Genomic DNA, 27,279 nt, shown 5'->3' on the forward strand with positions numbered 1-27,279 from the left:
CCTGGACTATGATTTTAAAAAGACCCTAAAAGCCACCAAAATAGCTCAGTTGGGAGAGCGTTAGACTGAAGATCTAAAGGTCCCTGGTTAAAAAGACCCTACATAACGGGTCCTTGAATAATGACATTTCATTCAATGTGGTTGTTATAACATTTGTGAGATGTAATAAAAGCTTAACCCTTGTGAGTCTATCAACTGGCCTATGGTAACAATGGTTTCATTATACATCATTTCACTTAAAGTTGCAGAACCTATCAACAACACTAAGTGAGAACTTAGTGTATTTTTGTAATTAAATAAAGCATATGAGTATTGTCATTTTTTAACAAAAGATACAGAGTTGCAAGGATAAGATCTAAGGAAGAGGAAGAGGTAAGGATGGAAGCAGAAAGCCACGGGTCAGAAGCGCTCAGGACCCCACGGGGCATCCGTGGGAAAGAAACCAAGACAGCAGCAAGAGCCGACGGAGCAGAGGCCCACAGTGGACAGAGCTGAACAGAAGGTGCCAGAGAGCCAAAAAGAAACCAAGAGGACAGTAAAAGATAATGAAGCAGAGGCCCACGACCAGAGAACTGGCCCTGAGGCACAGGCAGGGTAGAATCAGCTGGAGAGAAGAAAAGCAACAGTGTGGAGAAGAAATGACCAGGCAAATGCCAGTCCTCCCCCCACAGGAAATCCACATCCTCAGGAGAAAAATCTGAAGTCCATCAGCGAAGGGAAGAGGGCGAGGTAGGGGTTACACTGACCAACTCCAGCAGGCTCAGAGGAAAAAGAAACAGGTGTGGCAGGGAGGGGAGGAGGAAGGGATTTGCCAGTGATGCCAGGAGCAGGGGGCTAAGACTGACAGGATTTCTGAAATTCAAGTTCTCTGCCAGGGGGCCATGACATTAGCAATTAACACACATTACAGTTGTTCTTCATCTTCTCCACGATAAGCAAAACTGGGACTCAAATGGACAGCCTAGAGTAAATTCGGTGGTTTTTTTTCTTTAGTTGGATTTGGAGCTCTCCAGTCTCTTCTGCCTCTGAAATGCTAAGATTCTTCAGTTCCTCTGCAGCAGTGCCTCCCTCAGCCTCCTGCCTCCATCATCAGAGCCCACCTCTTCAGAGTGAAGTATAAATTAGCACTTCCATCCAACTCCTGCCATCCAAGCTGGACCTAAAGGTCAGTCGAATGCTGAATCATTTAAACTATCATCCTCCACCCCACTCCAAAGCGCACAGCGAAGGAACTGCCTCCTGCTCAAGCCGAGATGCGAGGCTGTTTCTCGCTAGATTCAATCTCTCTTGCTCCCCAGTAACAATCCTTCCTAGAAAGAAGCAGACTGAGCCGCAGCATCTGCTCTTCTAATCCATAATCTGTGTCCTTCAGTCATCTTAACTCTTACTTTTCTGCCAGAAAAATATTAAATTTATTCTAGAACAGGCACAAATGCAAAGCTGCCTGGAAGAAAACATAACGTGGTTCCAAAACCATTTTAACTATTTGCTTAGGTCCCACTTTCTGGCATTTTTGTGGCAGATCTGCACTGGGTTAGCTATGTATAGCACATACTGCATTCTCTCACCTGCTGCAAGGTGGAGACTGTTCACCGGGACCCGATGGGGACACATAACAGCAGGCCAGGATCCAATTTATCAGGAAATAGCTCCCCAATGGAACATTATTTCTTGTTCTTTATGACAAAGGCTGAACCAGTGAGCCAGCTGCACTGAGTGCTTCTCTTTAAACAAAGCCCATGCTGTGTATAACTGCCCCATGCCCACCCTCCTGAGGGCTGTGCCCTAGCCACTGCCCCTGAAGGGGAAGCCCCAGGTGACAGAGGTACCATCCACTCAACCCTATTCCAGCAGGCCCTGCCCCAGGGTGAGTCCCTGCTGCCTACCACCCATAGGACTTCGCTAAATTCTAGCCACAGCAAGCTGGAGGAGGGATGGGCAGAGGCCTGTCTACAGAAAGACTGTAATAGAGGCAAGGAATGAGTCCTCAGTGGTGAAGCAGGATCCTCTTCGTGGCCTGTGGGTCCCCCACAACTCATCTCTGGTGGCCTGTGGCTCCCTGAACCCTATCTCTGGTGGCCTGCCTACTTCACTCCTGATTTCAGACCTTAACAAGGAGCTGATCCCTTCAATCACACTAGGAGTGAGGTCTCCCCTCAGAGCTCTGATTGGACCAACTACTGATGGCCAAGAAGCGTGTTTCAGCCTGGCTGGCACAGCTCAGTGGTTGAGCATCAGCCTAGGATTCAAGAGATCAGGTTCAATTCCTGGTAAGGCCACATGCCCGGTTTGTGGGCTCGATCCCCAGCAGGGGGTGTGCAAGAGGCAGCCAATCAATGAAGACTCTTTCGTCTTTGATGTTTCTCTCTCTCTCTTCCTCTCCCTTCCTCTCTCTGAAATCAATAAAGGAATATTGAAAAAAGCAGCAGTAGCATGTTTCAGAGGCTCAGGCCTATGATGAACTCGAAATTTCTTCAAAGCCTTATGTTTTATTCTTCAGAATCCATCCAGGTGTTGTCAGGGCCAGGCTGAGCACATGATGCATTTGGTCCTTTAATCTTTGCTTCCCTGAGAGAAAAGTACGCTTGTTACCGCATTTTATAGGTGAGTTGCCAAGCCCTGAAGAAGATTCTGCCTGAGGTCACACTGCCAGGAAGTGGCAGAGCTGGGACTCAGAACCAGGCAGTGTCGGTCCACTCAAAATCACCACCTTTCTCCTGAAGCAGAAAGAGTTTCCAGGAGAACGCCCACAGTCCTGTGGCTTCCCATGCACCCGGCACCCCCACCACTCCATGGAGGGGGAGGAGTCCAGGCGTGTGGTTTCTCCTGAGAGTAACACAACTGGAGGTAGAGACATTTTCTGATCATCTAATGTACTGATTTTATTAGCTAATTTTAAAAATAACAATACACTAATCTGACTTCTCTACTGGAAACGTTACTGCAGGATACTTTCTTCCCTTTTACAAAAAACCTAACTCTTTTTAACAAAAACTAAATCATCCAGGGCTGGGAGCTTGAACAAGGACCAGTGCTCCTCAAACCCTCAGGGAAGGCTCCAGGAGACTGCTGGGCCCAGGATCTGAAGGTTGCACGGGGTCCAGGTGGGCAGATGGCAGGGGATGAACAGCTGTGACAAAAACAGCAGAGTCTGCCACCATCATCGGCTCTTTCCCTTCCCAGGGGGAGGAGTGCTCAAAAATACAGATTAAGCAGGGTTTCTAGGACCATGGTTCACACCTGTCCATCCATACCTCACTTGGACAAAGGCCTATGAGGTGAGGCAGATGGAGTCACCATCATTCCACAAGAGCTAGGGCCTACAGTCATCAAAGCAACCCACCTCCACACTAACCAACTCCTTATCCTTTCCATCCCCAAAGTCAGATTTGGTCAGGCAGCTCCCATAGGAGTTTACAGTTTGTTAAGAGAAGACAGAGTTACATCCATGGGAGGAAGGCGTCTCTGTAGCCTCCACTTCCGGCCTGGAAGTGCTCTGCAACACCTAAGTCTACAGACAGGATTTCAAAGCTCTCCGGAGTTTCAAAACCCCATGAGATTGTTTAATTCTGTGACTTCCCTCCTACCCAAGCTGCGCGTGTGTTGGGGGAGGGGCACATAAGGCATCATAAAAGGAGAGTGAAACACCCAAGTAGTCCACATCTTAACTCATAGGCTACTTATCCGGGTAACATGAAGACAAACATTTATCTTTTATGCTGCACATCATTTCAAACAAGGTACCTAAATTTAAAAAACAACAAATTTTCAAAAGAACTGCTAAAGTAATATTAACCTCCAAAAATAAATAACTTCTTTATCTGGATTAATCTAAAAGTACACCAGGTCAAACACAAGTGTGGCTTTAAAACCGATCCCCAAACGCAGCCATGAGACGAAGTCAGAGGTTGAACTCTCACACACATATCTCCCTCTTCATCCCTCTTCCCTGCAAAATAGGATTTAGCTCCTGTTAATATAGGTATAGGCTTAAGGTATTTTCACTCAAACCCTGATTTTTCTGAAAAGCAAATGAAACAACAGAAAATAAGACCCATACTAGGTTCTCCAAATCATTAATACTTTTAAAACAAAGGAAGTAAGATATTATGCAATAGCTAAAAAGATCTGATGAGCTATATTTATGCTGTGCTGAAATCACTTACCCAAGAAGCTACCAGAATACAGACCACTATTGTGAACTGTGGCCTCAAAGAGTCTTTATGATCACACTGAATAAAGATGAACAAATATATACTCATCACTCAAGTGAAGGAAAAACATTTAAACTACCTAAAGACTATCCATATTTAATGTTAAAATCCAAGGTGTGTTCTCCATAGGTTTATGTTGAGGTGATTTTATAACTCTTGCTATATGACAAAAGCAAACTAATGTTAATATTTTGCTGTGAAATGATGAAGGTTTAATATCCTTAGTATATAAAGAATGGATGAAAATCAACATGAAATAAACACCTGAATAAAAAAATGAGCACAGGGTATGTCCATCCATTCAGTGAAACAATGTTTTAAAGGGGAAATATTCAACTTCTAAATCAAAAAATTCAAACGAAAACAAAATGCCATTTAAAATTTCACCTATCCTTTAAAAAAAAAAAAAAAAAAAGCCCGGCCGGGCGTGGCTCAGTGGTTGAGCGTCTACCTAGGATCCAGGCGATCAGAGTTCGATTCCCGGTCAGGGCACATGCCCGGGTTGCGGGCTCGATCAATGACTCTCTCATCATTGATGTTTCTATCTCTTTCTCTCTCTCTCCTTTCCTCTCTCTGAAATCAATAAAGATATTAAAAAAATTTTTTTTAAAAAATAAAATAAAATTTCACCTACCAAATGGAGCAAGTTTGTGGGTCTTTAAATTATCATCATGATCGAACTCAATGTTGAAAAGGGAGCATTAAAATGGGCTCTTGCCTACAATCTGATGGAAATAAGTAAAAACTGGGTATAATCATTTGGGAAAGTAATCTGATTATCTCTCAAAGATACAGTGCATATATGTGTTGCATCACACATGTCCTCCCACACCCACATCCATCCAGGCACATGCATGCCTATCCAGGCACGGCCACATACATCCACACAGAATTATACTTCCAAGAATTTATCCTAAGGTATCATCATGGATTTGTGCAAATTTGAGAAGATTTAACTGGAAACCACTGGTATCCCCAATGCTGGGACTGAGGACTTAAGGTACATACAACATGGAGTCGGTGTTTATCAAATTAACTGGTACTCTCCACTCTCTTATAAGATGCTGATGGCTTTCAGGACTCTCTCAGATAACCTGCACATCTGTGTTCAGCAGCTTGCTATCCAGCACTCAGCTGTGTTCATCTCTAAAAATCCATTTATGCCAGTTGTATGTTATTAAAAGCCTGGGACAAACAAGTGCTAGAGAGGATGTGGATAAATGGGAGCCCTCCTGCACTGTTGGTGGGGATGCAGACTGGTGCAGCCACTGTGGAAAGTGGAAAGCAGTATGGCGTTTCCTCAAAAAATTAAACATGGAGCTGCCTTATGACCCAGCAATTCCACTTCTGGGAATTTAACCGAAGAAACCCAAAACACTAATTCAAAAGAATGTATGCACCCCTCTGTTCACTGCAGCATTATTTACAATAACCAAGATTTGGAAACAGCCCAAGTGTCCATCAGTAAATTAGAAGATAAAAAAAGCTGTGGTACATTTACACAATGGAATACTACTCTGCCGTAAAAAGGAAGGAAATCTTACCCTTTGTGACAGCATGGGTGGGCCTGGAGAGTATCATGCTAAGTGAAATAAGCCAGTCAAAGAAAGACAAGTACCATATGATTTCACATATATGTGAATCTAATGAAATGAATAATAAGCAAAATAGTGACAGACTCATAGTTAGAGAGCAGGCTGATAGCTCTCAGGTGGAGGGGGGATTGTGGGGCTGGGTAGGGGGATTGGAGGGATTGAGCAAAAAAGAAAAAAAAAAAGAGAAAAAACTTATAAACACAGACAACAGTATGGTGACTACCAGGGCGGGGGGAGGTGGAGGAGGGTACAGGGGGCATAAATGGTGATAGATGGAGACTTGACCTGGTGAAGACATAATACAGTGTAGATGATGTGTTGTGAACTATGCACTTAAAACCTGTATAATTTTGTTAACCGGTGACACCTCACTAAATTCAGGAAAAAAGAAGAAAGAAAACAAAGCCAGGGAAAAACTGCAAACAATCTAGAAGGTTCAATCAGTGTCTTTAAATGTCTCTTATGTTCCCCATCCATTCTACAGCAATCAAAACTGGGTATTATGGGTACGGTTTAGGCAAGAGACTCAAGTAAGTGGGCACATCACCAGGAAAGGGCTTTCACTCTATAGCCAGAAGAGTGGGGAGTGAATACACATTTGTTTGAATTTAAAATGACATATTAAGGAATGCATCATTTTTACCATTTCCCATTTTAACTCACTTTATCAATAACTGACCATCTACAATTTCCTGACATATCAAATAAACGTACAGCTGCTAAAAACAACGTAGTTTAAAAAAAAAAAATGACTGCCCGGCCGGGTGTGGCTCAGTGGTTGAGCATCAACCTATGATGCAGGAGATCGAGGTTCGATTCTCGATCAGGGCACATGCCTGGGTTTCAGGTTTCAGGCTCGATCCCCAGAAGGGGGCGTGCAGGAGGCAGCCGATCAATGACTCTCTTATCATTGATGTTTCTATCTCTTTCTCCCTTCCTCTCTTTAAAATCAATAAAGATACATTTTTTTAAAAATTAAAATAAAAAATGACTGATTTGGAGAAATACTAACAATACATTAAAGAGAAAAGGAAGATTAAAAATGGAACGTCCAGTACATTCACATCTTTGTAAAACATGACTTTATTTATAAGACTAAATAAAAATCCAACAGGAATATACTATAAAATACCAACAATGCATATCAGATACCAGCTGATATTTTTTTTCTTCTTTTTACTTTCCTGGAACTCTCTTAACTTTTGTACAATTAACATTACTTTTATAAACAGAAGAAATGTTACTTGAACTTTTTCAGTACTTCAAACTCTTCACTCGTGGAAATTCTGCTAAATGGATAATCCAATGATTGTGTCAGAAAAGTTTGTTGGTGCGACAGGACTGTCACTCATTAAAAACAAAACTCGTGGTTTATGCTGAGACTAGACCGCAGTCATACAGAACCACCTGGGAATGACGAGTTCCCCTGCAGAATGAACCATGAAGGAGGCCAGCACACCTGTCACCTGGGCAGGGGAGGCACAGGTCAGAGATGAGCTGGGGGGGCTGTAGAGACACTGGACTCTGGAAACTGTCTTGTTTTCTGACTTAGGGGCATAATTACCTTCTTGGTTACTGCCTAGCAGAGATGTTCACTCTGACTCCTTTTCTTAGCCCTCGGTGATGTGATGTTATATAAGGACACACCAGGGTGCTCAGTTCAAGCATGGGTGTTAAGAGGTACTGCATTTTAAAGCCTAAGAATGCATAATGGTTTCATTCCATCAAATAAGCATTTTCTTTAAAACTGGATCATGTAAAAACAGGATTTTGATGAACAGGGTCCTAAGTTCAAACAACTGACTCTGATAGGAAGAGGTAGTAAACATGACTCTTCATTCTGGAGTCTTCCAATCACCTTTAGCAGATCTGAACAGTACCCATGAACTGTGCGAGAACTGAAAAGACAGTTGGCCTCGAAATACAAGTCCTTACGCAGAGTCGTGTCTGCAGGAGTTGCAGCCAGTCAGCCCGTATTTACTGATGGCTGACTCCTTTCCAGGCCAGGTGCCATGTAGACACAGCATCCGCACTATTTATGGCTGATACCCTAATAATGATAATCATTTGAGTTAGAAGGTGCCTGGGGATGAGTCCCACCTTCAGTTCATCCAATGCCAACAGCCCACATCCCAGATGACACACATCCCAGGAGTCTCATGCCCTCAGCAAGGACCCACAGGGTCGTGGTATGTGCAGGCTGTGTGCCACCTCTGACCCATCCCCACCCATTCCTCCCTAGAAATCCAGTCCCTCCTAAAACAGTGTGAAACTACAGGAAAGAGAAGCCAGGTATCAATGACAAATGAGAATTTTCTAATTGTTCTACACTGAAAAACAATATCATTTATTAAATACCAAGAGAGAAGAGCTCTTTGAAAAGGTGGTTATGTGAGGAAAACGTCATCTAGAGGTTAAACTGCAAGTCGGGCTGTGCATCAGTACCACAGGCCAATTTCCTAATTGTTTCACAACCAAGTCTGAGATAATTTTTTTATACACCAGAGGCACACAGCTTAAAAAGAGCTCATTATATGAGGGGAAAAGATATCCCTTTTATCTTTTGAGTTTTATACCAGGTGTTTGTATAATACCTTTTAAAGCAAGATGTTTCAGGACAGCACTTTTAATTAAGCTACAACTTTCTGCTGTTTAATACCATCTCAAAGTTCTCCATTTTCATTCCAAATAGAAAAAAAATTAATTCTGAAACACAAAAACCCTGCTGCAAAAAAAACACACACACCATAACAGATTTCTTCTCTATTTAAACCTGGGTGACTCAGGCTAAATGTACTGCCCTCTTAATCTCAACTGTGAAGTTGCTTCTTTATGAGGGCAGGCAAAAGAAAAGGCTGTACTAAATGACTAAACTAGTGGCTGTTCCCGGAACTCACTTCATCAAAGGCTGGCGGAAACAGCAGGTTATTGCTACGCCAGGTTTATTTCTTCAGCCCTGAATTTCATCACCGAGGTCTAGGTCTGTAAAACGATACTCAGGACATGTATTTTTAGATAAGCTCATTAGTCTCCTATTGGTATTAAACCAGGCCTCATTATAGCATCCCTCAAAAGCTTAGAAAGGATGCCTTTTCCTTTGGTCTCCAGCTCAATAATACAATTTAGGGATTTTTTTCCAGAACACAAGTGGACTCACAGAGTAGCTTTCAAAACTGAGGCCCATGGACTCTGAATAAAAACTTACACAGCCACCCTGTCTGCGGGGAGCTGTCCTAGTACTGTCCCCACCCCAAGATCATATTTGGATATGAGATATCTTCACCCCTCAGGAGGTCCTCTGGCCAAGTGCTCGGGGCTAGTGGCCTCAGGTCTGGGTCAGGACTCACTGGCCACACCAGGCTGTCCACCTGCTCTCATACCTGAAGTGTGGAGAGGTGAGGCCCAGGAACACCCACCACTCAACATCTCCTGGCAAAAGCATCCCTATAATTTTAAAAGTCAACTATCTAGCCTGGCCCAGCATGGCTCAGCAGTTGAGCATCGACCTATGATCCAGGAGATTGAGGTTCGATTCCCAATCTGGGCACATGCCCAGGTTGTGAGCCCGATCCCCGGATGGGGGCGTGCAGGAGGCAGCCGATCAATGACAACTCTGTTTCTCTCTCTCTCTCCCCCTTCCTCTCTGAAATCAATAAAGATATTTTTTTTAAAAAAAAAATCAACTATCTAGCTCGCTCCCTGTTCTTTACAAACCTTCACAATGCTGAACAAGGACGAGAATGTGACCTTTCCAGTGGGGATGGAAGTGACACCATTCCTCCTCCTCCTCATTCTGGGACCATGAGGAACTTCTGAGATTGGGAGCTAGAGACACAGGCTCTGCCTGTGACCTTGAGAAAGTACTTGAACCTCTCTGAGCCATGCTCCCTTACCCACTGCCCCTTCCGGCTCCAGTTCTAAAAGAACTATGGCCACTATGCAGGTCCTTTATCTCATAACTACAGTTTTCCAAATGCTAATAGCACCAAACTACTCATGAGGAGCTACAGATTGGAAAAAGATGGTAGGAAAGGGGGGAAGCCCAGGAAAGAACACATGTGCACGCACATGCACACACAGGGGTATGCACACATGAACACAGTCACGTCAGATGCCTTCCACTTTCTACCTCACACAATTGTGACCTTTAATACGAAGATCTAACAGTTATAAGGTTTATATTTCCTTTAAAGTTTCCTGGTACCTTAGAAGTCTTCCTCAGTGCTGAAAATGTGACTACATTCTCAACAAGGCCAACCCTCCCAATCAAGACCTGTGTTCATGGGATCTGTAGGTGGCACAGAATAAAATTCAAAGGTACCTACTTGTATAAACCAATAAACGATATGCTACATTGTTCACGTATGAGGGTGACAAGACCCCACGATGGAGATAACAGGCTGCCGGAGCACAGGTTCACACAGTTCCAGGGCAGCAACTGAAGTGCATGCTGCCACACCCTTGGACCTGCCAAGGTTCTCTCTATAGGAATTGGGGAAAAACATTCCAAAACGCACATCTAAAGATGGTCTCTAAGCTTCAGGTGTCACAAGGGACAACCTGCATGCTGCCAGTGAGTCCCGAGACAGACACACACACACACACACATGAAGGCGACCAGATTCCATGAGGGTAATGATGGAAGACCCTGGGGAAGTTTTAATAATGGAATCAGTGGTTCTTTTCCAGGCTGCACTGACCCCCACAAGGATGTCAGCAAATACAAGGAGGGGTGGCCCTGCAGGTGTCTCAGGCCTGGGGAAGGAACCACTGTCACTGTGTATGCCAGTTCCCTCAGTAAGGAAATTCTTGCCCGAAATACCAATAGAAGCCAATAATTCTCTTACATTAAATTTCCAGGCCTGACCCCCAAAATTGTTGTTAGTGATCACTTTTGAATGACTGCACCTGGGACCTGTATAACTTCCATTCTGTGCTTCCGTGTCGCTACGTCTCCCCTTCTCTGCTCCCCCATCTTCCACACCACGTAGGAACAGTGAATTCAAACTTCTACCATCTGCATTCTTCACCTCAAGCAGATGCCAACTTAATTCAAACAAACAAATGTTGAGGGTAAGAGTGAAGGCTCTGAAGGCCTACGGCCTCCTCCTGTCTTTGCTTCTCAGGCTGGGTCGGCTGGCTTCACTTAGACAGGCAGGAGTGGGCATCTCGGGTCCACAAGCAGCCTGGGCTCCCACCCTCTCACTCCTCTGTCTGACCAGAGTAAAACCAGAGAAGCAGGAGGACAGAGACTTACCATGAGGATGCTTCTCGCAGACCCACTCATTCCTACCATTTTAAACACACATCCTAGCACATCTCCCGCTGAAGAGACACGCTTTTGAAATGAATGTTAACTACTAGTCACCAAAGAATCAGGTTCATTTTCATATACTGTTGGGAAATGTGGGGTTTTTTTAAACAAAGGAATTACAGTGTTTTGTCTAGATATCTTTTTAAAAAATACACAAATATTTGATTTGTGTTCTAGAAACAGAAGACCTAGGGTATACAGGGGTGTCAGAGTACACCATGGGAGCCCCACTTCCACTCTCTTCCCAGATCCCCACCCACGACCGTGGCTCTCTTCCTCATCCTCTGATTTCAGTGAAAATGGCATCGCTTCCTAGACAGGCCCGCAAGCCTGGGCCCCACCACTCATAGGCTATATATATCCCACGAACTGGAAACTTCATGAGAAGCGCACCGTTGGGCACAGGTGCTCAACAAATAGCAACAATGGATGTGTGAACAAAGCAGCGCAGGTTATTATTTCAGGTGTTTCCACCTCTACCCCACACACCAAGAACTGCGGCGGATGAAATACACACAGGAACCAGCGGGCTTGGCTTGTGTAGCATTCTAATCTGAGATGCACCTGTTACAATAGGACACGTGAAAAGCTCCAAGTCTTTCCAGAAGACTAGGTGACAAAGGCCCCTTAGACCAGACACTGTTCAGTGGGTTAGCCTGTAACAGTCGTCCGTGCCCAGACAACTGCTCACTGGCCCTAGTGTAGTCCAGCTCACCTGTCAGGAGGACAATCATCACAGCCCTGACCTGCTGCCTCTCCCCAAGTCCTGTCCAGCCCAGCCCAACTCCTCTCTCCCTCAAGGGCGGCTCCTACCCTTTAAAACCCACCCGTGCCCACCACCCCTTCACCTCCAGTCAACAGGCTCACTCCTGTCCAGCCATTTCCCTGGCCACACCCCTGAAACCTGCTGGTCGCCCTGGACATCCACTGGAGGCAGGAAGCTGCCACACCATCCTTCCTCATCCTCCTCACCAAAACCTGCCAGGATGACCTCTCATGGTTCCCCTAAGTTTGTCCTCCATTGTGATTCCCAAAACCTAACTCCAGCCCCCTCCAGTCTCCCTGGGCCCCAACAGCCTCCCATGGAGCCCGCAGAGCTCTGCAAAGCTGGGATCCCAGCCAACCTCCTTCAGCCCAAGGGGCTTGGCTCCCACCTGTGCTTACAGGCTTTGATCTTACACCTGAAAAAAACAGAAGTGCTACTGCTTAAATGAACTACTTCTACTTTCCCCTGCAACACTGGCTACCAAACTCATCTTTCCAAACTCAAATGTCACTCCCCTAATAAAAAAATAAGGTCACTAGAGAAAAGGCCAAAGTAAAGTAACTGCCCTGACTTGACCACAATCTCCATTTCCAGCCTGGTCCACCAGCCCTGGTGAAACCTGGCTCCAGCCACTCCTGACATCACCCAGCTCTCAGGAGAGGGAAGGCCACTTCACCTCTGCTTCTCCTCAGTTTCTCAGCCTGAACTACCAACCCCATTATCATCATGGTGCCCGTGACCAAACATTAGCTCCAGGGGAACCACCCACCACCCAGCCACTAGGCAGCCCTCAGCTGCCCTGCACTTCAAGGGGCTGCTCCTCCAAAAGAAAGTGGACATCGGGAAAGATTGTTTATGAGCCCTTCTCCCTCCAACCAGATGGCAGGGGCCAAAACGATCTCTTTACATCCTCCAGAGGCCAACAAGGAATCAAAGAGAGCCTCTCAAACAAGGAGTCTCCCCTTCTCCTCTAGTTGGTTAATAAAAAATAGCAAATAAACTGGGTTCCCTTAAACACACAACCCCAGAGCTGCACTCTAACAGAGGCACTGGCGTTCAACAGTACCCTCTTAAAGATGCCTAATTAACCTCTTACTAAGCACATACTTCCCTGTCTAGTCTCTTTGGGGAATACATGGACAGATGCAATTAGAGATGGCAAAAATCAACCTAACGTGATATACGGATTATGACTTTAACTTAAAACACACCACACAGGATGCAACTGTGTATTCATACACACTCTCTAGGAAATCAAACCCAGTGATAGAAGACAGGAACCAAAGGTGAGAGCATGTCCAACAGTAGGTGAGAGCATGGGGCGCTCTCCGTCAGACCTTTTAGGACACTATTAAAACCTCTGAAATGATGAAAAGGCATAATGCCTATTATTTGGTTCCACAGATATGGACACATTTTTACTTCTAGTTGTGTTTCAGGTAGATGCAGTTTATTGGAACTGTATTTCCAACTCTGTGCAATAAATAAGTAAATAAACAAACAGCCTCTTCTCACTAATGTTTACAGAACAATGCATTCTGAGAAACACTAAAGGATAGAACTGGGGTTTTGGTGACTTTAACTGGTATTACAAAGTGGAGGAAGAACTACATAACCAATAAAATAGACTATGTTTTTACACCTAAAGCCTATTTCTTGGAATAAGTTAAAAACATTACTCAGTATATTCTACTGTTTCATGACAAATACAAAGCAAGCTAAAGTAGGACTTTTTATGACACTTCATTTATTACCAAACTTCACTTTTTCTGAGAAAAAAGTGGCCAAAATAAGGTGGGTTTTAAAGGGCAGGAGCACTTTGTGAATCAAAGCTGAATTAACTTCCTACACTCTCCACAAAACAGATGCTCAGAGTCATTCTGCACATGGTCTCAGCCCTCCATCTCACTGAATTCAGGGTGGCCTTCAACAAAGATATTCAAAATTATAGGTTAATGCAGTCTGAAAAGACGAAGAAAAGTCAGTGATATCATTTATGCCTCATGCAACGTTGGTCATCGGTGCTCAAGACTGTAAAACCCAGGTGTAGAAGCAAATCACACACATCTCTGCAAAAGCTATTAGATTTCTTTCCTCCTATGTCATTTGCTTTAAAAGTCTGGCAATAAACAGAACTGTAATTTGTGCTGTCATTCTGAAATAAAGTGGGAAAACTACAAAGAATGTAGTGCTAGGCAAATGTCTGCCTGTAAAACCAAGCAAATATACTTACATCTTTTGCCATGTTACCAGATCCGTGAAATCAATGCTATAAATGTTCACCCTCCAGAGAAGAAAAATGATTTTTCTGGTGAGAAGGAAGGAAAAACAAGAAATGAGTAAGAATGAAAAATTAAGTTAATAAAATATCAACATTTTCCCCAGGACCATCACCATGCTGACTGCTCCTCCAGGTAGCAGGCACTTTCCTTTCTAAACCCACACTCCATCCTGAAAGCGCAGCTGGCAAAAAAAAAACCCACAGCTGGGATTTTAAGTCATCTCAAAGAATGGAAATGCATTCAACACCAGGATGCCCGGTCCCGCTCCTGCAGACCCCCATCCTCCCCCGACGCCCACACAAAGACTCGGCACCAAGTCGGGACTGGCACCTAGCCTGCGCCCGCGCACCCCGGCGCGGCTGGGGACGCCTGGCCACCGCCTGGACGCAGCCCCGCTGTCCCTGCGCAAAAGCGCACCCCAAGGAGCGCCCGGGTCCAGCTGGCTCGCTCCCCTCGCCCACCCCGTCGGCCGGTAACTCTGACAGGTGGGCTTCCGGGGTCCGGCCTCCGGCCTGTCACTAGGCCGCGGCCGCCTCGCCGCGAGCGCCTCCCGCGCGCCGGAACCGGCAGTCGGGCAGGCCAAGTCGGGGTCAGCACCACCCCCACGCACCCAGGACCCCCGGACCCCGTGCGCCCGGGCCGACCCCGGTCCCCGACCGATACAGACGCCGGCGCTGCCGTTCCGCCTGAAGGCCACCTGCAGGCCCCGCCGGGGACCCGGGACCCCCGACCCCACGGCCGGGTCACCTGGGAACCCCCGACGGTGGCGCCCAGGACCGGGGGCGGGAGGCGGGAGAGCCCGGAGAGGCGCGCACACGCAGAGGGGAAGGGGGACGGGGGACCGGTGGGCGCCCCGCGTGTCCGCGCCCCTCCCGGGACCCCGGCCCTCTCCGACCCCCTGCCCGCCGCACCTGGCTGGCGGTCGGCGCGCGGACACGCGGGGACGGACACGCGGGCACGGAAACGGACACGCGGGCGCGGACACGAGGACACGGATACGCGGGCGGTCCCGGCGCGCACTCCGGCCCGGGGTCCTGCCCTGCAAGGCGCCGGGCGCGGGGCTCACCCTGCCGAGCGGGCGTCGGGCGGCGTAACGTGCGCGGCGCGGTGACGTGGGCGGCGGCCGGGCTCCCGCAGGGCGCCTGCGCGCGTTTTCGCGCCTTCGGCTCCCTCCTCCTCCTCCTCCCGCCGGGCGGCCCGCGCTTGGCTCCGAGGGGGATGGGCTGCGCGTGCGCGTGTGCGAGCGCGCCTAGTGGGGATGGTGACCGAGGGACTGGCTTCAGGATGCGGCGGTGCGCGCGCCTGGGAAAGGAGCCAGTGGGGTGTGCACGTGTGCGCACCCGGAGACAGGGGCCCGGGGTGTGTGCACCTGTGCGCACATGGGAAACGGATCAGGGGTGTGTGTGCACACGTAGGAGAGGAGCCAGGGGTGTGTGTGCACATGTGCACACAAGAGAAAAGGGGCCTGGTGTGTGCACCTGTGAGTATGCACACAAGGATTAGAGTGGGAGGCTGTGTGTGCGCATGTGTATGTGCACAGGAAGGAAAGGGGCCAGCAGTGTGCATGTGCACATGGATGTACTTGCAAGAGTGTGCATACAGGCAGAAAAATGGTTGATTTTGCTCACATGGATACTTATGTGCACATACGGAGGAAGGGGACTGGTATGTGCTCCTGCAAGTGTGCACCTGGAGTTGGAAAGAAGACTGGGTGTGTGAACGCGTTGGAGAGGAGGTGAGGTGTGTGCATGCAGGTGTGTATGTGTACATGAAGAGAAAGGCAGGCTAGTATATGCATGTGGGCGCATTTGGTTGGGTTCATGCGTGCACACACAAGAGGAGGGCATATGTGAGTGTTCAGGTGCAGGGAGGAGACAGGGTGTGTGCCCATGCATCGTGCAAGGCCCTGTCCACCTGGTGCTCTCCTGAACCTGCCTGGCCCTCAACCTCCACACCCACACACGGCTTCCTCACAGATTACCCGTGTCCATGCAGAAGGGTGCTGGGGAGGGAAACCAGGCAGCCTAATTTGCTCCTTAAGTGTGGGACTGGTGGGCCCTGAGCCCAGGTGACTTGTGCCCCCTGCAACCCTCCACTGCCACTGCCAGGGCCAGGGCACTGGGGGGTAGGGGGAGGCAGAGACCCAGAAGAGGGTGGGCAGGGCCTAGGAGTCCAAAGTTCAAAGCTGCACCCTGTGTGGTGTGCAGTGAGCTCAGGCATAATTAACATCTCAGAGGACTTAAGCACAGAGCAAAGGCCTCTCTGCACTGTATGGGCAACATGTTACTGCATTACACCCCACCTAGCATGATTTCACAATTTAACCATTTTTATGCTGATCACACCCACTCCTGCTTCTCTACTAAGGCGCCACTTAAACTGTTAACATCCTAATTAGCATTGGTTTCTTCTTGAAGACAGCAAAAATCTTCACATTCTTTCTGCTGATTAGCCTACAGTGGACACTTAGAAAAACATGGGTGGTGGGGTGATAGGGTGAATAAAAGGCTTACAGAGGGAAAGTCCTTCACGTCCTGTGAAAGTCCTACACATCCAGTAAGCAGAACAAAACAACTTATTTCTCTGCTGATGAAATGTATATAGCTCTTCACGCTTTAGCAGGTCCCCATGATACCTGATCCTACATTCCTGTTTTGTTCCTCAAATGGTCATATGTTCCTAGTTCCATTTTTCTTTCACAGGAATTCTTTGATTTTTACTGTATTTGAATATTCACCCCCAGATAGCAGCCAGAAGCCCCCCTTCCAGCCCTTGGACCTAAATGCACAGGGCTGGGGCTCAGAGTTAGGAAGAAATGGAGGATCAGAGTACAAAATCTTAAACATCTCCCTTACAGATTCAAGATTGTAGTTTTATACTGGATAACTACCTCTAATATTAAAAAAAAAAAATCTTTACAAAAATCACCATATTGAAATATTCTGAACTCTTAAGAGCTATCAATGAAAGCTTATTGAGGCTCTGGTTTACTTGGAAAAAGGGCAAAAAGTTCTTCCTTTTGGCCTCTCAATTGTCAAATATCCCACAAAACCCAGTTTCTGTGTTAAAAGGTAACAGAATTATAAAATATTTGATTGAATTTCCAAATATTTTTAGCCACTGCCTTGCCTTGAAATATCTAGATTGGATTGTAGAAATGCAACTTTCTTGATGAGTAATAGTTCCATAACTCTCTGTATTCATCGAATCTCTTGCCCCTCCAAACAACAAGGGAGTTTCATCCACCAGCAATACTTCCATCTCCAATCTATATCTGGGGGAAGTTCAGGGAGCATGAGTTAGTGATGCTTTCATTTGGGTGTTGACTTGGTCCACTTCCCAGTAGTTGGCAAGCAGCCCTGTATCATTGTCCAGGATACCACATGAAAATGATTCGTTTCCATGTTTTATAAGAAGGGATCACGTCCTTCCCAGGAAAAGTCCTCATCTCCCAAGAGCTCCCTCTTTGTGTGTCTGTTCTGTTGAGTCTCAGAGCTGATCCAAATCCTAACCCCCAACCCCATGAAACTGTCCTTTAAAGAGAGAAAAAATTTTTTAATCCCTTGAAATTTTTTTCTAAATCTGTTTGTTGAATATCCGATTTGTCTTTGGTTCCTTCCTCAATAACATTGGTCTCTTCTCCAGCCATTTCCTGTTTTCCACCTTCTTGGGTCACCACAGCCATGGTGACATTAACAGGAGGGAAGATAGGGAGGGGGACAAGGGGTCATGGAACTTATAGAAGGGGAAGAATTTTCCTGGATATGGACAAGTAACATTTTCTCCCTCTTTGGTGAAAAAAAGATATATATTTTTAACAGCTGATAGCTCAATTTTGAAAATGAAATGTATTTTAATAAACACTGCCTTTATAATTATTCAAAGTGTGTGTAGACATTTTGGGGGGGACACTCTATATATAAAGACATCTTTAGAAAACTGTGTGTATCATAAAATCTGTACTTGTTTAACCTCAAAGGATAAATCCCCTGGTCCTCTGTTCAGAAAGATCACCATTTCTAAGCCCCATCTGCAGAGAAATTCTCAGCCCCTATCCCACCATCTAGACCCAGAAAGACATCTTTATTTCTCTCTTACTTTTCCTTACATCATGAGTCCTTTTGAAAATTTCTGGTCAAATCTAAAGTCTTCCTCTTGGAAAACTGGCCAATCCTTCACCTTCTTGCATTATTGTGCTCTCAATATTATGTATTAAAGACTTGCACAATCATTTACAGGCTGGAGCCACAGCCCTTTGAAAAGTACCCCTTGGATCTAACAAATTCTAGATCACTCAAAATTTACTCAAAATTTCTTTTACAAGTCTTGTTTATTAGACACTTCTTATCTGTTTTTCATCTGAAATGTTCTCTGGCTTTTGCAAGGAAAGAAATCCCTTTCATTCCTTTGCTTTTCAACTCCACAATTCTTCTAAAGTGTTCCTTCTATGTGATTTCACATTGTTCTGGCTAAAATGATATCAAGATTATTTCCTATGGAAACCTACAATGTAAAGTTGAAAGATCCCTGTATCATTTCCTTCCTCAATTGAATCCATTTACCGTCAGCCAGGAGTAAAAGCAGTACCAGGAGCCTACAGCACAAGTGTAAGAAACTTGACTTTATACACAACCGACTGCCTTGGGTCACTTCTCTGCTCCCTTCCACTTAATTTACAGATTCAGAGAAGGACCTTAGAGCTCACCTGAAGCTGAAATGAAGGAAAGTCGAATGACCTTGGATAAGTCATCTCAGCCTCTAATGCTCAAATTCCTTTAGCTTTTTTTTTTTTTTTTTAGAAATAAGTAGATAAAAACAGTTCTTTGATAAGAAGATAAACCAGAATTTCAAAAGCTTTATCTTTCCTGCATTCCATACCTAGAAAACATCTTTTGAGCTCCAAATATGTGCCAGATAGTACTCTGAGGGCTGGTATTGTACAGATTAATAAGATAGAGATCGCTCAGAGTCAAACAGGGGAGACAGCTTCACATACAAATGACATAAGGAGACAAGACTCTATTTGTGACGGAACGGGAACTGTGGAAGCACAGAACCAGGAACAATTATTTTCCCCTGCAGGCAGAGAAACATTTCTCACAGTTCTGGAGACCCAAGGTTCAAAAACAGGATGCTAGCAAGGTCAGGATCTGGTAAGGACCCTCTTCCAGACTTGCAGATAGCCACCTTCTCATTTTACCCTCGCATGGCAGGGAGAGCAAGCTAGCTCTCTGGCCTCTTATACAGGCACTAATCCCATTCACAGGGCTCCACCCGCATGACCCAATTACCTCTCAAAGGCCCCACCTCCAAATACTACTACCTGTAGGAGAGGAAAAATAATTTTTACTCTATTCTAAATTCTTGGCTGGGGCCCCTGTAGCAAAAGACAGATTAACCAGAAAAAAACAGAAATTTAACATGTGTGCCTCATGTATACATGGGAGAGGTCCAGGGAGAGATGAGTAACTCTCAGAGGTGGCTTGAATTCAGGCTTAAAAATCATCTTCAGCTAATAAGGAAAGAAAGATATGGGAGAGGCCAATTATGAGGACCAGGAAAGGCAGGTAAACAAAAGTAAGGTTTGTTATGCAGATTTAAGTCCCGGCCTTTTCCATTGATGAAAGTTTCTTGGGTTTAGTCACCCATCTCCTGGTAGGGAGAGGGAAACACTCTGACAAATGGAGATTTCCTTTACAAATGTAAATTTCCCTTACAAAATTGTAACTTCAACTCTGTTTTCAGAGTTTCTCCTGCCTTTCAAAATAATCCTGAACCAAAGAGGCCTGTCTGGGGTGACATAATCACACCACATTGGGGATTAGATTTCAATATGTGAATTTTGAGGGGCTGCAAACATTCAGACCACAACAGTCCCAATGGCTTAGCCAGGAGCCACACCTGGCTGTCAGGGAAGCTAGAAATGAGGTCATTATTCTGGGCCCTTCAGCTACCTAAGCATTTGAAGGTCTATAAAAGAAAGGGGAGGAAAGCAGATATTGGGAGACAATTAGCAATTTCTTCCTAATGTTGAAGAGAGATTTGTGTTTCAGAGAAATAAGCCCCATGGCGGTAGGGAGAAGAGATTGGAGAGAGACATGATCTGAGACAGGACATCAGTTAGGTGAGGAGTTAGGAGGCATGGTGCAAGCTACAGGGATTGACACTGGCCAGCACAAACTGAGAAGGGACCACAGGATTAGGGGTTGGCTGAGGTCCATGCTCAGAAGCAACAGCAAGAGCTGAGGAAGCCAGGCTGCCCAGCAGTGCCTACAGGCTGGAATGGCTCTAAATTGGGCCTGACTGGAGTCAAAGTCATGCCTGGGAGGCTCTGAAAGGATGGGCTTTCTCCTATTCTCCAGCTTCTGGTGGGGGTACTTCTTGGTCTTCCAGGGTGGGAGGTGGCACCTGCCCACCACCAATATTTAATGAGGGCAGGTTTCCTAAATATAGGGAGTTGCTATGGATACCAACAGCCTCCAAAATGCAAGCTTTTACTACAGAGAGCTTCACTAGGATAGCTGAGGGTCTGTAAGGTATTGTGGAGGGAAGAGCAGGAGTCATACCCAAAAGCCCAAATCCACTGGAGTTGAAATGGATGGTCCTGAGCTAGACAAGGAGTTGGGTGTGGGCAGGCTGAGCAGCTGGGGCAGAGAGGACAGAACAGGGGTAGTCTGGGGAAAGCATTTCTGACAGTTGGGTTCCAGGTTGGGGAGGAATAGGAAAGTGAGACATCAGTAGACTGTTCAAAGTACAAGACTGATGCTCTTACAAGCTCAAGGTTAAGATGTACCTGTGGTATTGGCAGCATATAGATGCTGGGGTGCTCTGGGAGTGGGAGTGACGAGAGAGCACAGAGAGAGAAAAGAGGTGAAGACTGAAGACAGAATTCCACAGCTCAGCACTAACTTAGCTCTGAGAGGAAGACAGGGAATGCACTCCTAAGAAAGTGGTTGCTTCCCCATTCCATCCATTCTCTGGATGGCTCTGCCCTTCCCTCCACCCTGTACCCAGCCTCCAGGGACTGCCTTGCTCTCCCTTGCTGTCCACTTGGATTCAGCCAATTGGAGTCACCAGAAGAAGAGAGAGGCAGGAGGGGGGAGAGGCCCCTGGGGTATATTACCCTCTTCCTACCTGCCCACAATTGGACAACCCTGGCATTCCTCTCCATCCACAACTCCTGTAGGGCGAGGGGGGCTCTTCCAAAACTCTACCTCTTCCCAGGTCCCTAATCTGTGCTTCCTTCCCCCGGCTCCCCAGACTTGGGGTAAGGAAAGGCTGCCTGGAGGTACTCCTCAGCTCCTACTGGAGTCATTAACCCCACCCACACCTCTGCACTAGTGTCCCCACGGATCTCTATCCACAAAACTTTTGACCTGCATCTGCTCCTGCCAGGGCCATGGCTGATTCAAACTCTAAACATAAAAAGTGGTTGCTGCCGGGCCGGGCGTGGCTCAGCGGCTGAGCATCGACCTAGGATCCAGGCGATCGGGGTTCGATTCCCAGTCAGGGCACATGCCTGGGTTGCGCGCTCGATCAATGACTCTCTCATCATTGATGTTTCTCTCTCTCCCCCTCTCCTTTCCTCTCTCTGAGATCAATAAAGATATATTTAAAAAAAAAAAAAAAAAAGTGGTTGCTAATGACATGGATCAATTGATTTACAGAACCAAGAAAGGATATGTTTTGAGTAAGAGGGAGCGATCAATAGTGTCAAACGTGTTACAAGGATCAGGGAGAGCGAAAGGTGAAGAGAGGTCATTCAGTGTGGCAATGAGAGAACTGCTGACATTGAGGAGAGCGGTTGGGGAGCACGGGGGGGGGGGGGGGGGGGGTGTGAGTGAGTGCGCGGAGGCGAGGCAGCCGCAGGGCCGGCAGGAAAGGCCTGGTGCTCCCGCAGGACACAGGGGAGGCGGGAAGAGGCAGGACGAAGTGAGGGCTGAACTGGGAAGTCTGAGGCAGAGACATGTATTCTGACATCAGTGGGAATGATACGGGCAAGTCTAATTATGTTTTCTTTCATAAGACCTATGAAATTTCTCTGCAATTGCCATATACACCATCGTATGCCACCTTCTCATTCCCTTCCCTCTCTGTACTCTCTAAACCCTCTACCACCACAGATACTTTATTTTTCCCCAAATTGAGGTTTGCCGTTCTGAGACTAGAACACAAATTCCTTTGGGGGAAACCATTTGAAATCTTGGTTTTCCGGACACCCTTATATGCCATTGGTGGCAGTATTAATTAGAACAACTACTCAGTAAGGCAACTGGGCAATGTACTTAATCCTTAAAATGCCATTTGATACAACTGATCATGAACTCATCACTCTTCTGCCAAACCAGCTGCTCCCCCAGTATCCTCTCCCTCAGGAAATGAACTATGTTCGCCTAGTTATTTATACTAGAAATTAGATAGAAGTCAGGTACCTCACTCGCCCTAACGAAAACCAGTCACCAGTTTGAAATATCTTGAATTCCTCTACTTTCTCCCACCTCCTCTGCCATCACCCTGGCCAACCTACCATGCTCTTTATTGAGGGCTATAAAAATAACTCCTGTCTCTTCTCCCCTCCTCCAATTTGTCATACTCTAGTTAGCAGCCAGGGTGATGCTTTAAAAATGGAAATTAGATCATACTACATTTTGCTTGAAACTCTTCAATGGACTGACCTGCTTCTGGGTTGATGAGAAACTAGGGGGCACTGAAATAAAGAGACTCCAAGTAAGACATACTCTTTTTGGTTTTGTTCCGTTCATCTTCACCTGAGGATATTTTTTCCCATTGATTTTTAGACAGTAGAAGGGAGGGACAAGGAGAGAGAGAGGCAGAAACATTGATGTGAGAGAGACACATCTGTCAGTTAGGTTCAATTTGTCCATAATGTTGTGTAAGTCCTCTGTATCCTTTTTGACCTTAAAGCGGGGTGTTGAAGTCGCATATTACTGTAGAGCTGCTTATGGCTTCCTTCAATTCTGTCACTGTTTGCTTCATATATTTAGAAGCTCTGATGTTTAATTTAGTGTATACAGTTGACCCTTGAACAATGTGGGGGTTTGAGGTGCTGACTACGAGGCACAGTCAAAAACCTGTGTATAACTTAAGTCAGTCCTCCGCATATGAGGATTCCCAACTACAGAGTCGAGCCTTGAACAACATGGGTTTGAACTGTGCAGTCAAGTAAAAAAAAAAACAAACATGTAAAAGTCGACCCATGCAGTTCAAAGCCATGTTGTTCAAGGGTCAACTCTATCTATTTATAATTATTCTATCTTCTTGGTGATTTCACCCTTTTATCATTGTTACAAAAGACAGAGAAGGACATTATATTATCATTATGATGATGATTATATAATGTCCTTCTTTGCCTTTTATAAGTTTTTTACTTAAAGTCTATTTTGTCTGATATTAGAATAACCACCTTGCTTTCTGGTTACTAATTGCATGTAAAATCTTTTTCCACCCTTTCACTTTCAACCTGTGTGTGTCCTCAGATCACGAGTGAATTTTTTGTAGACAGCATATGGTTGGATCCTGCTTTTTATCTATTCTGCCAATCTATATATTTTGATTGGGGAGTTTAATTTATTTACATATTTATACATTATTTGCTTGATAACAGGTTTATAATTATTTTTGTGCATTTGTCTTTTAAATCATGTAGGAAATACAAAGTGGAGTTACAAACCAAAAATACAACCATATTGGCTATCTTTTAAATTTTATTTATTGATTTGATAGAGGAAGAGTTAGAGAGAGAGAAACATCAATTTATTGTTCCACTTATTTAAATATTCATTGGTTGATTCTTGTAAGTGCCCCATATTTTGCTGGGTTTATATTTACCTATTTCACATTAAGGGTACTAATGTGAATGATATTATTTCAAATTCTAGTTGTTCATTGCTGGTATATACGTAAGCAATTTACTTTTGTATATTAACCTTGTTAATGTATCCTGAAACCTTGCTATAATTATTATTTCCAGAGGTTTTTTTGGCAATTCTTTTGGATTTTCTACATGAACAATCATTTCGTCTGTTCATTTCATGCACAATTATTTCCTTCTTACCAATTCAGTGTTTTTTTTTGTTTTTGTTTTTGTCTTATTGTGTTAGCTATGACTTCTAGTGAAATATTTAAAAGGAGTGGTGAGAGAGGACGTTCTTGCCTTGCTCCTGATGTTAGCGGGAAAGCTTTGAGTTTCTCACCATTAAATATATTAGCTGTACTTTTTTGCAGCTGTTCTTTTTTTTTTTCTAATATACAAAATATTTATATTACTGAACTAGTAACAGTTGATATTCTCCGTGTCTGTAAAACTTTGGAACCACATAGCTGATTTGTTAAATCTAGTCCATGCCAGCTTCCAAAAACCAGAAAAGATTTTAGTTAGCTCCATTCTTTGATGCTTCATCAAAATTTTCTACAAGGTCTGGAACATCATCATCTTCCTCATCAATGTCTTCTGGTTTTGGTGCTTTGCTATCCAACACTTGCCGAGGGAACCGTTCAGCTAACTTCCTAAGACTTGTTAAGCTGTCAGCACCAAGCTGACTCAATATTCCAGGAAGATTTCTGTGATTGGTTTGGCTTCTGCGTGATTGCAAAGGTGTTAGCAGAAGGGAAGCTTGGACTTTGGGATTGTTGAAATGAATAACTGTTCCATCATTAATCATGTTTACCTCTTCAATACCAGCTATATTATTCACAGCCATTTTTTTTAGAGAACTCTGAAGTTTTTTGTCATCAGCTGTAGCCGTTCTATGTACCACCTTCTTCTTTCTGCGAGCTGTACCCTTGGCCCCTATCCGGACCTGAGCCTGAAGTTTGGCTGACTTTTCTTGATTCATGCTGTTGGTAAATCTGAAGCAGGGAGGGCCCTCCAACACCAGCACGCGGCAGGAGCAAGATGACTGCCTCCGCATCTCTTCTTTATTGAGGAAATTTTCTTCTATTGCTAATTTGCTGAGTTTTTAAAAATCACTAATGAGTATTGAATTTTGTAAAATGCTTTTTCTGTGTCTATTGATAGGTGATTTTTCTTCTATAGCCTGTTGTAGCTTTTAGTACAATTTCTTCCTCTAATGTTTGGTTCACTCACCAGTGAACCCATATAGGCCTTGTGCTTTCTGTTTTCAAGGTCATTTATTATTGATTCAATTTATTTAATACATATAGGCCTATTCAGATGGTCTATTTCTTCTTGTGTGAGCTTTGGCAGACTGTTATGTCACTCCCAGCCTATCAATAGGGATGCTCTCAGCTAGGAATGCTGGAGGCACTCCTCTGAGCTCATATTACTCATAATAAGCCCCCATGAACATTTCCGCCACCAGGGCCAATGTTGTGGTTGGGCTGGCGTTTGTGTGGTCTTATGGTCAGAGGATGCAGTTCAGCAGAAACCATCAGGGAATTTTGAGAAACAGAGTTATTACTCACAAGTCCTGGAATGTACACGGCATACCCAAAGGCCACACAGCAAGGTCACAGGTAGAAAGAGGGTGTGGACCTGGGGCTCTTTACTAGGTTCTAAGGGTGAGGTGTCAACCCACGGGTCAGAGGCGACAGCCATGTTGTTTGGTGGGGCGACAGGGGGTACACTGTATGAACCATGAGTGATGACACTGCAGAAGCATCTTGGCATTTGTGCTGCCAGCCAAGGGCTGAACATCAGAGTGATATCCTAGGAATTCCAGGGAGTAGGATGTCCAGAGTCCAAGATATCAGAGCAGTCACCCATCCTGCAGAACCCGTTCACTTTGCCTCTCCCCTTCATCACCTTCACCTGCATGTTTCTGAAATACCTGTCACTGCTTGTCTTCTGGAAGAGCCATCTGCATGTACCTGGTGGGATCTCAGCTTCACCTGGGGCTATGTCCCCACTGGCCCTCACCTGGCTCGAGGCGCCAAGGCCTCCCACACTCATACCTGTAGATGGGTCTGAGTCTGCCTCACCTTCAACCCTCCTGGATTTTGACACACCTTGGTTGTTTTTTAAAATATTTTTTTGTTTTTTTAGACAGAGGAAGGGAGAGGGAGCGAGAGAAACATAGAAACTTGATCAGCTGCCTCCTGTACGCCCCCTAGGGCGTAGAAACTGGGGCATATGCCCCTGACTGGGAATCAAAACGGCAAACTTTCGGTGCATAGGACGATTCCCAACTGAGCCACACTGGCCAGGGCTCGACTGTTTCCAATGCAGGAAATGCTGTGTCCAAAGCAGATGTAGTCGTCATCACCACGCTTTGTCTCTCAAGAACCCTCACCCCCAGGGGATGTGTCCCGCAGCACTGCTGCTGTCATCACACCACGGATTAGTGCGCTGAGGAAGACTCAGCTCCAGGGCCCCCTGGGGCCTCTGCTCTGCTCACTTCCCTCACCTATCGCCCTGACACAGCAGAGCCACACCCCTGCAGTGCCATGACTCTTCTCCAGCCCGGGTGTTGTCAGCAGCGCCCTCCCTGCACACTTCTACCCTGACCTCTGACCACCTGCAAGTCCAGCCCATTTGCCTCTCCCAGAGGTCTTGCAGACCATAGTCAGCACTTAACTCCTCCTGCCTGCTCCCTGGCTCTCCTGATCTAGTCCCTTCTGCACCATTCATTTGTGTCTGCTACACCAGATCATGGGTTCCTAGAGGCATTAATCATCTTCACTCTACACACCCCTCACCTCTGCTTTGTGTATAATTGATGATGCCTTAATGTTTGATTTTATATGTTGCTTAAACAAACTGAGGCAAGTTTCTTTGCTAACTGACCCCCCATGAAGGATTTGCTGTAATAGCCATTACTCACATCTTAATCTTCTACTGTGTAATTATGTAGCTATCTGGAGTTCGACATAATCCTTTTTGATTCCTTTAGGCCTGAATAAAGTTCTGTAACACGTTTAGCATGACACTTCAAGCAGTGTGAACTGAGGGAGCTGATTTACTGCGGGCCTGCTCTCCACACCCTCAGCAAAGTTTCAGGACACCACGGAAGAGGATGGTCCTGCCTGTCAGAAGTTTGGGAGGTGGAATTCACAGACCCATGAAACCAGGAACGCCACACGTGGGTGCCAACAGGTTGAAGCATGTGTGACGAGCATGGGGACTTGC

At 45.6% G+C, this 27,279-nt stretch overlaps 1 protein-coding gene and 1 pseudogene across 5 annotated transcripts in view; both read right to left on the reverse strand.

Moving 5' to 3' along the window:
- The window catches only part of TFDP1 (transcription factor Dp-1), a 45,932-nt gene extending 30,550 nt beyond the window's left edge, over positions 1-15,382 (reverse strand). Inside the window, exons 1-2 of one of the 4 annotated variants that reach the window (XM_081129858.1) lie at positions 15,238-15,382; positions 14,123-14,197 (exon numbers count right to left, since the gene is read on the reverse strand). In XM_081129858.1, the coding sequence (XP_080985984.1) occupies positions 14,123-14,134 (12 nt within the window). In that variant the 5' untranslated portion in view covers positions 14,135-14,197; positions 15,238-15,382. Of the gene's footprint in view, positions 1-14,122; positions 14,198-15,082 lie in introns of all 4 variants that reach the window. The other 3 variants (XM_081129860.1, XM_081129859.1, XM_081129857.1) reach the window with 3 other exon arrangements.
- A 9,083-nt stretch (positions 15,383-24,465) lies between these two features.
- LOC308552820 (transcription factor BTF3 homolog 4 pseudogene) lies at positions 24,466-25,081 on the reverse strand (annotated as a pseudogene). The gene has a single exon. The product of its transcript is annotated as a transcription factor BTF3 homolog 4 pseudogene (transcript).
- Between the last annotated feature and the right edge of the window lie 2,198 nt (positions 25,082-27,279).

This window comes from Miniopterus schreibersii (assembly GCF_964146895.1).
Source record: "Miniopterus schreibersii genome assembly, chromosome: 2".
NCBI classification, from domain to species: Eukaryota; Metazoa; Chordata; class Mammalia; order Chiroptera; family Miniopteridae; genus Miniopterus; species Miniopterus schreibersii.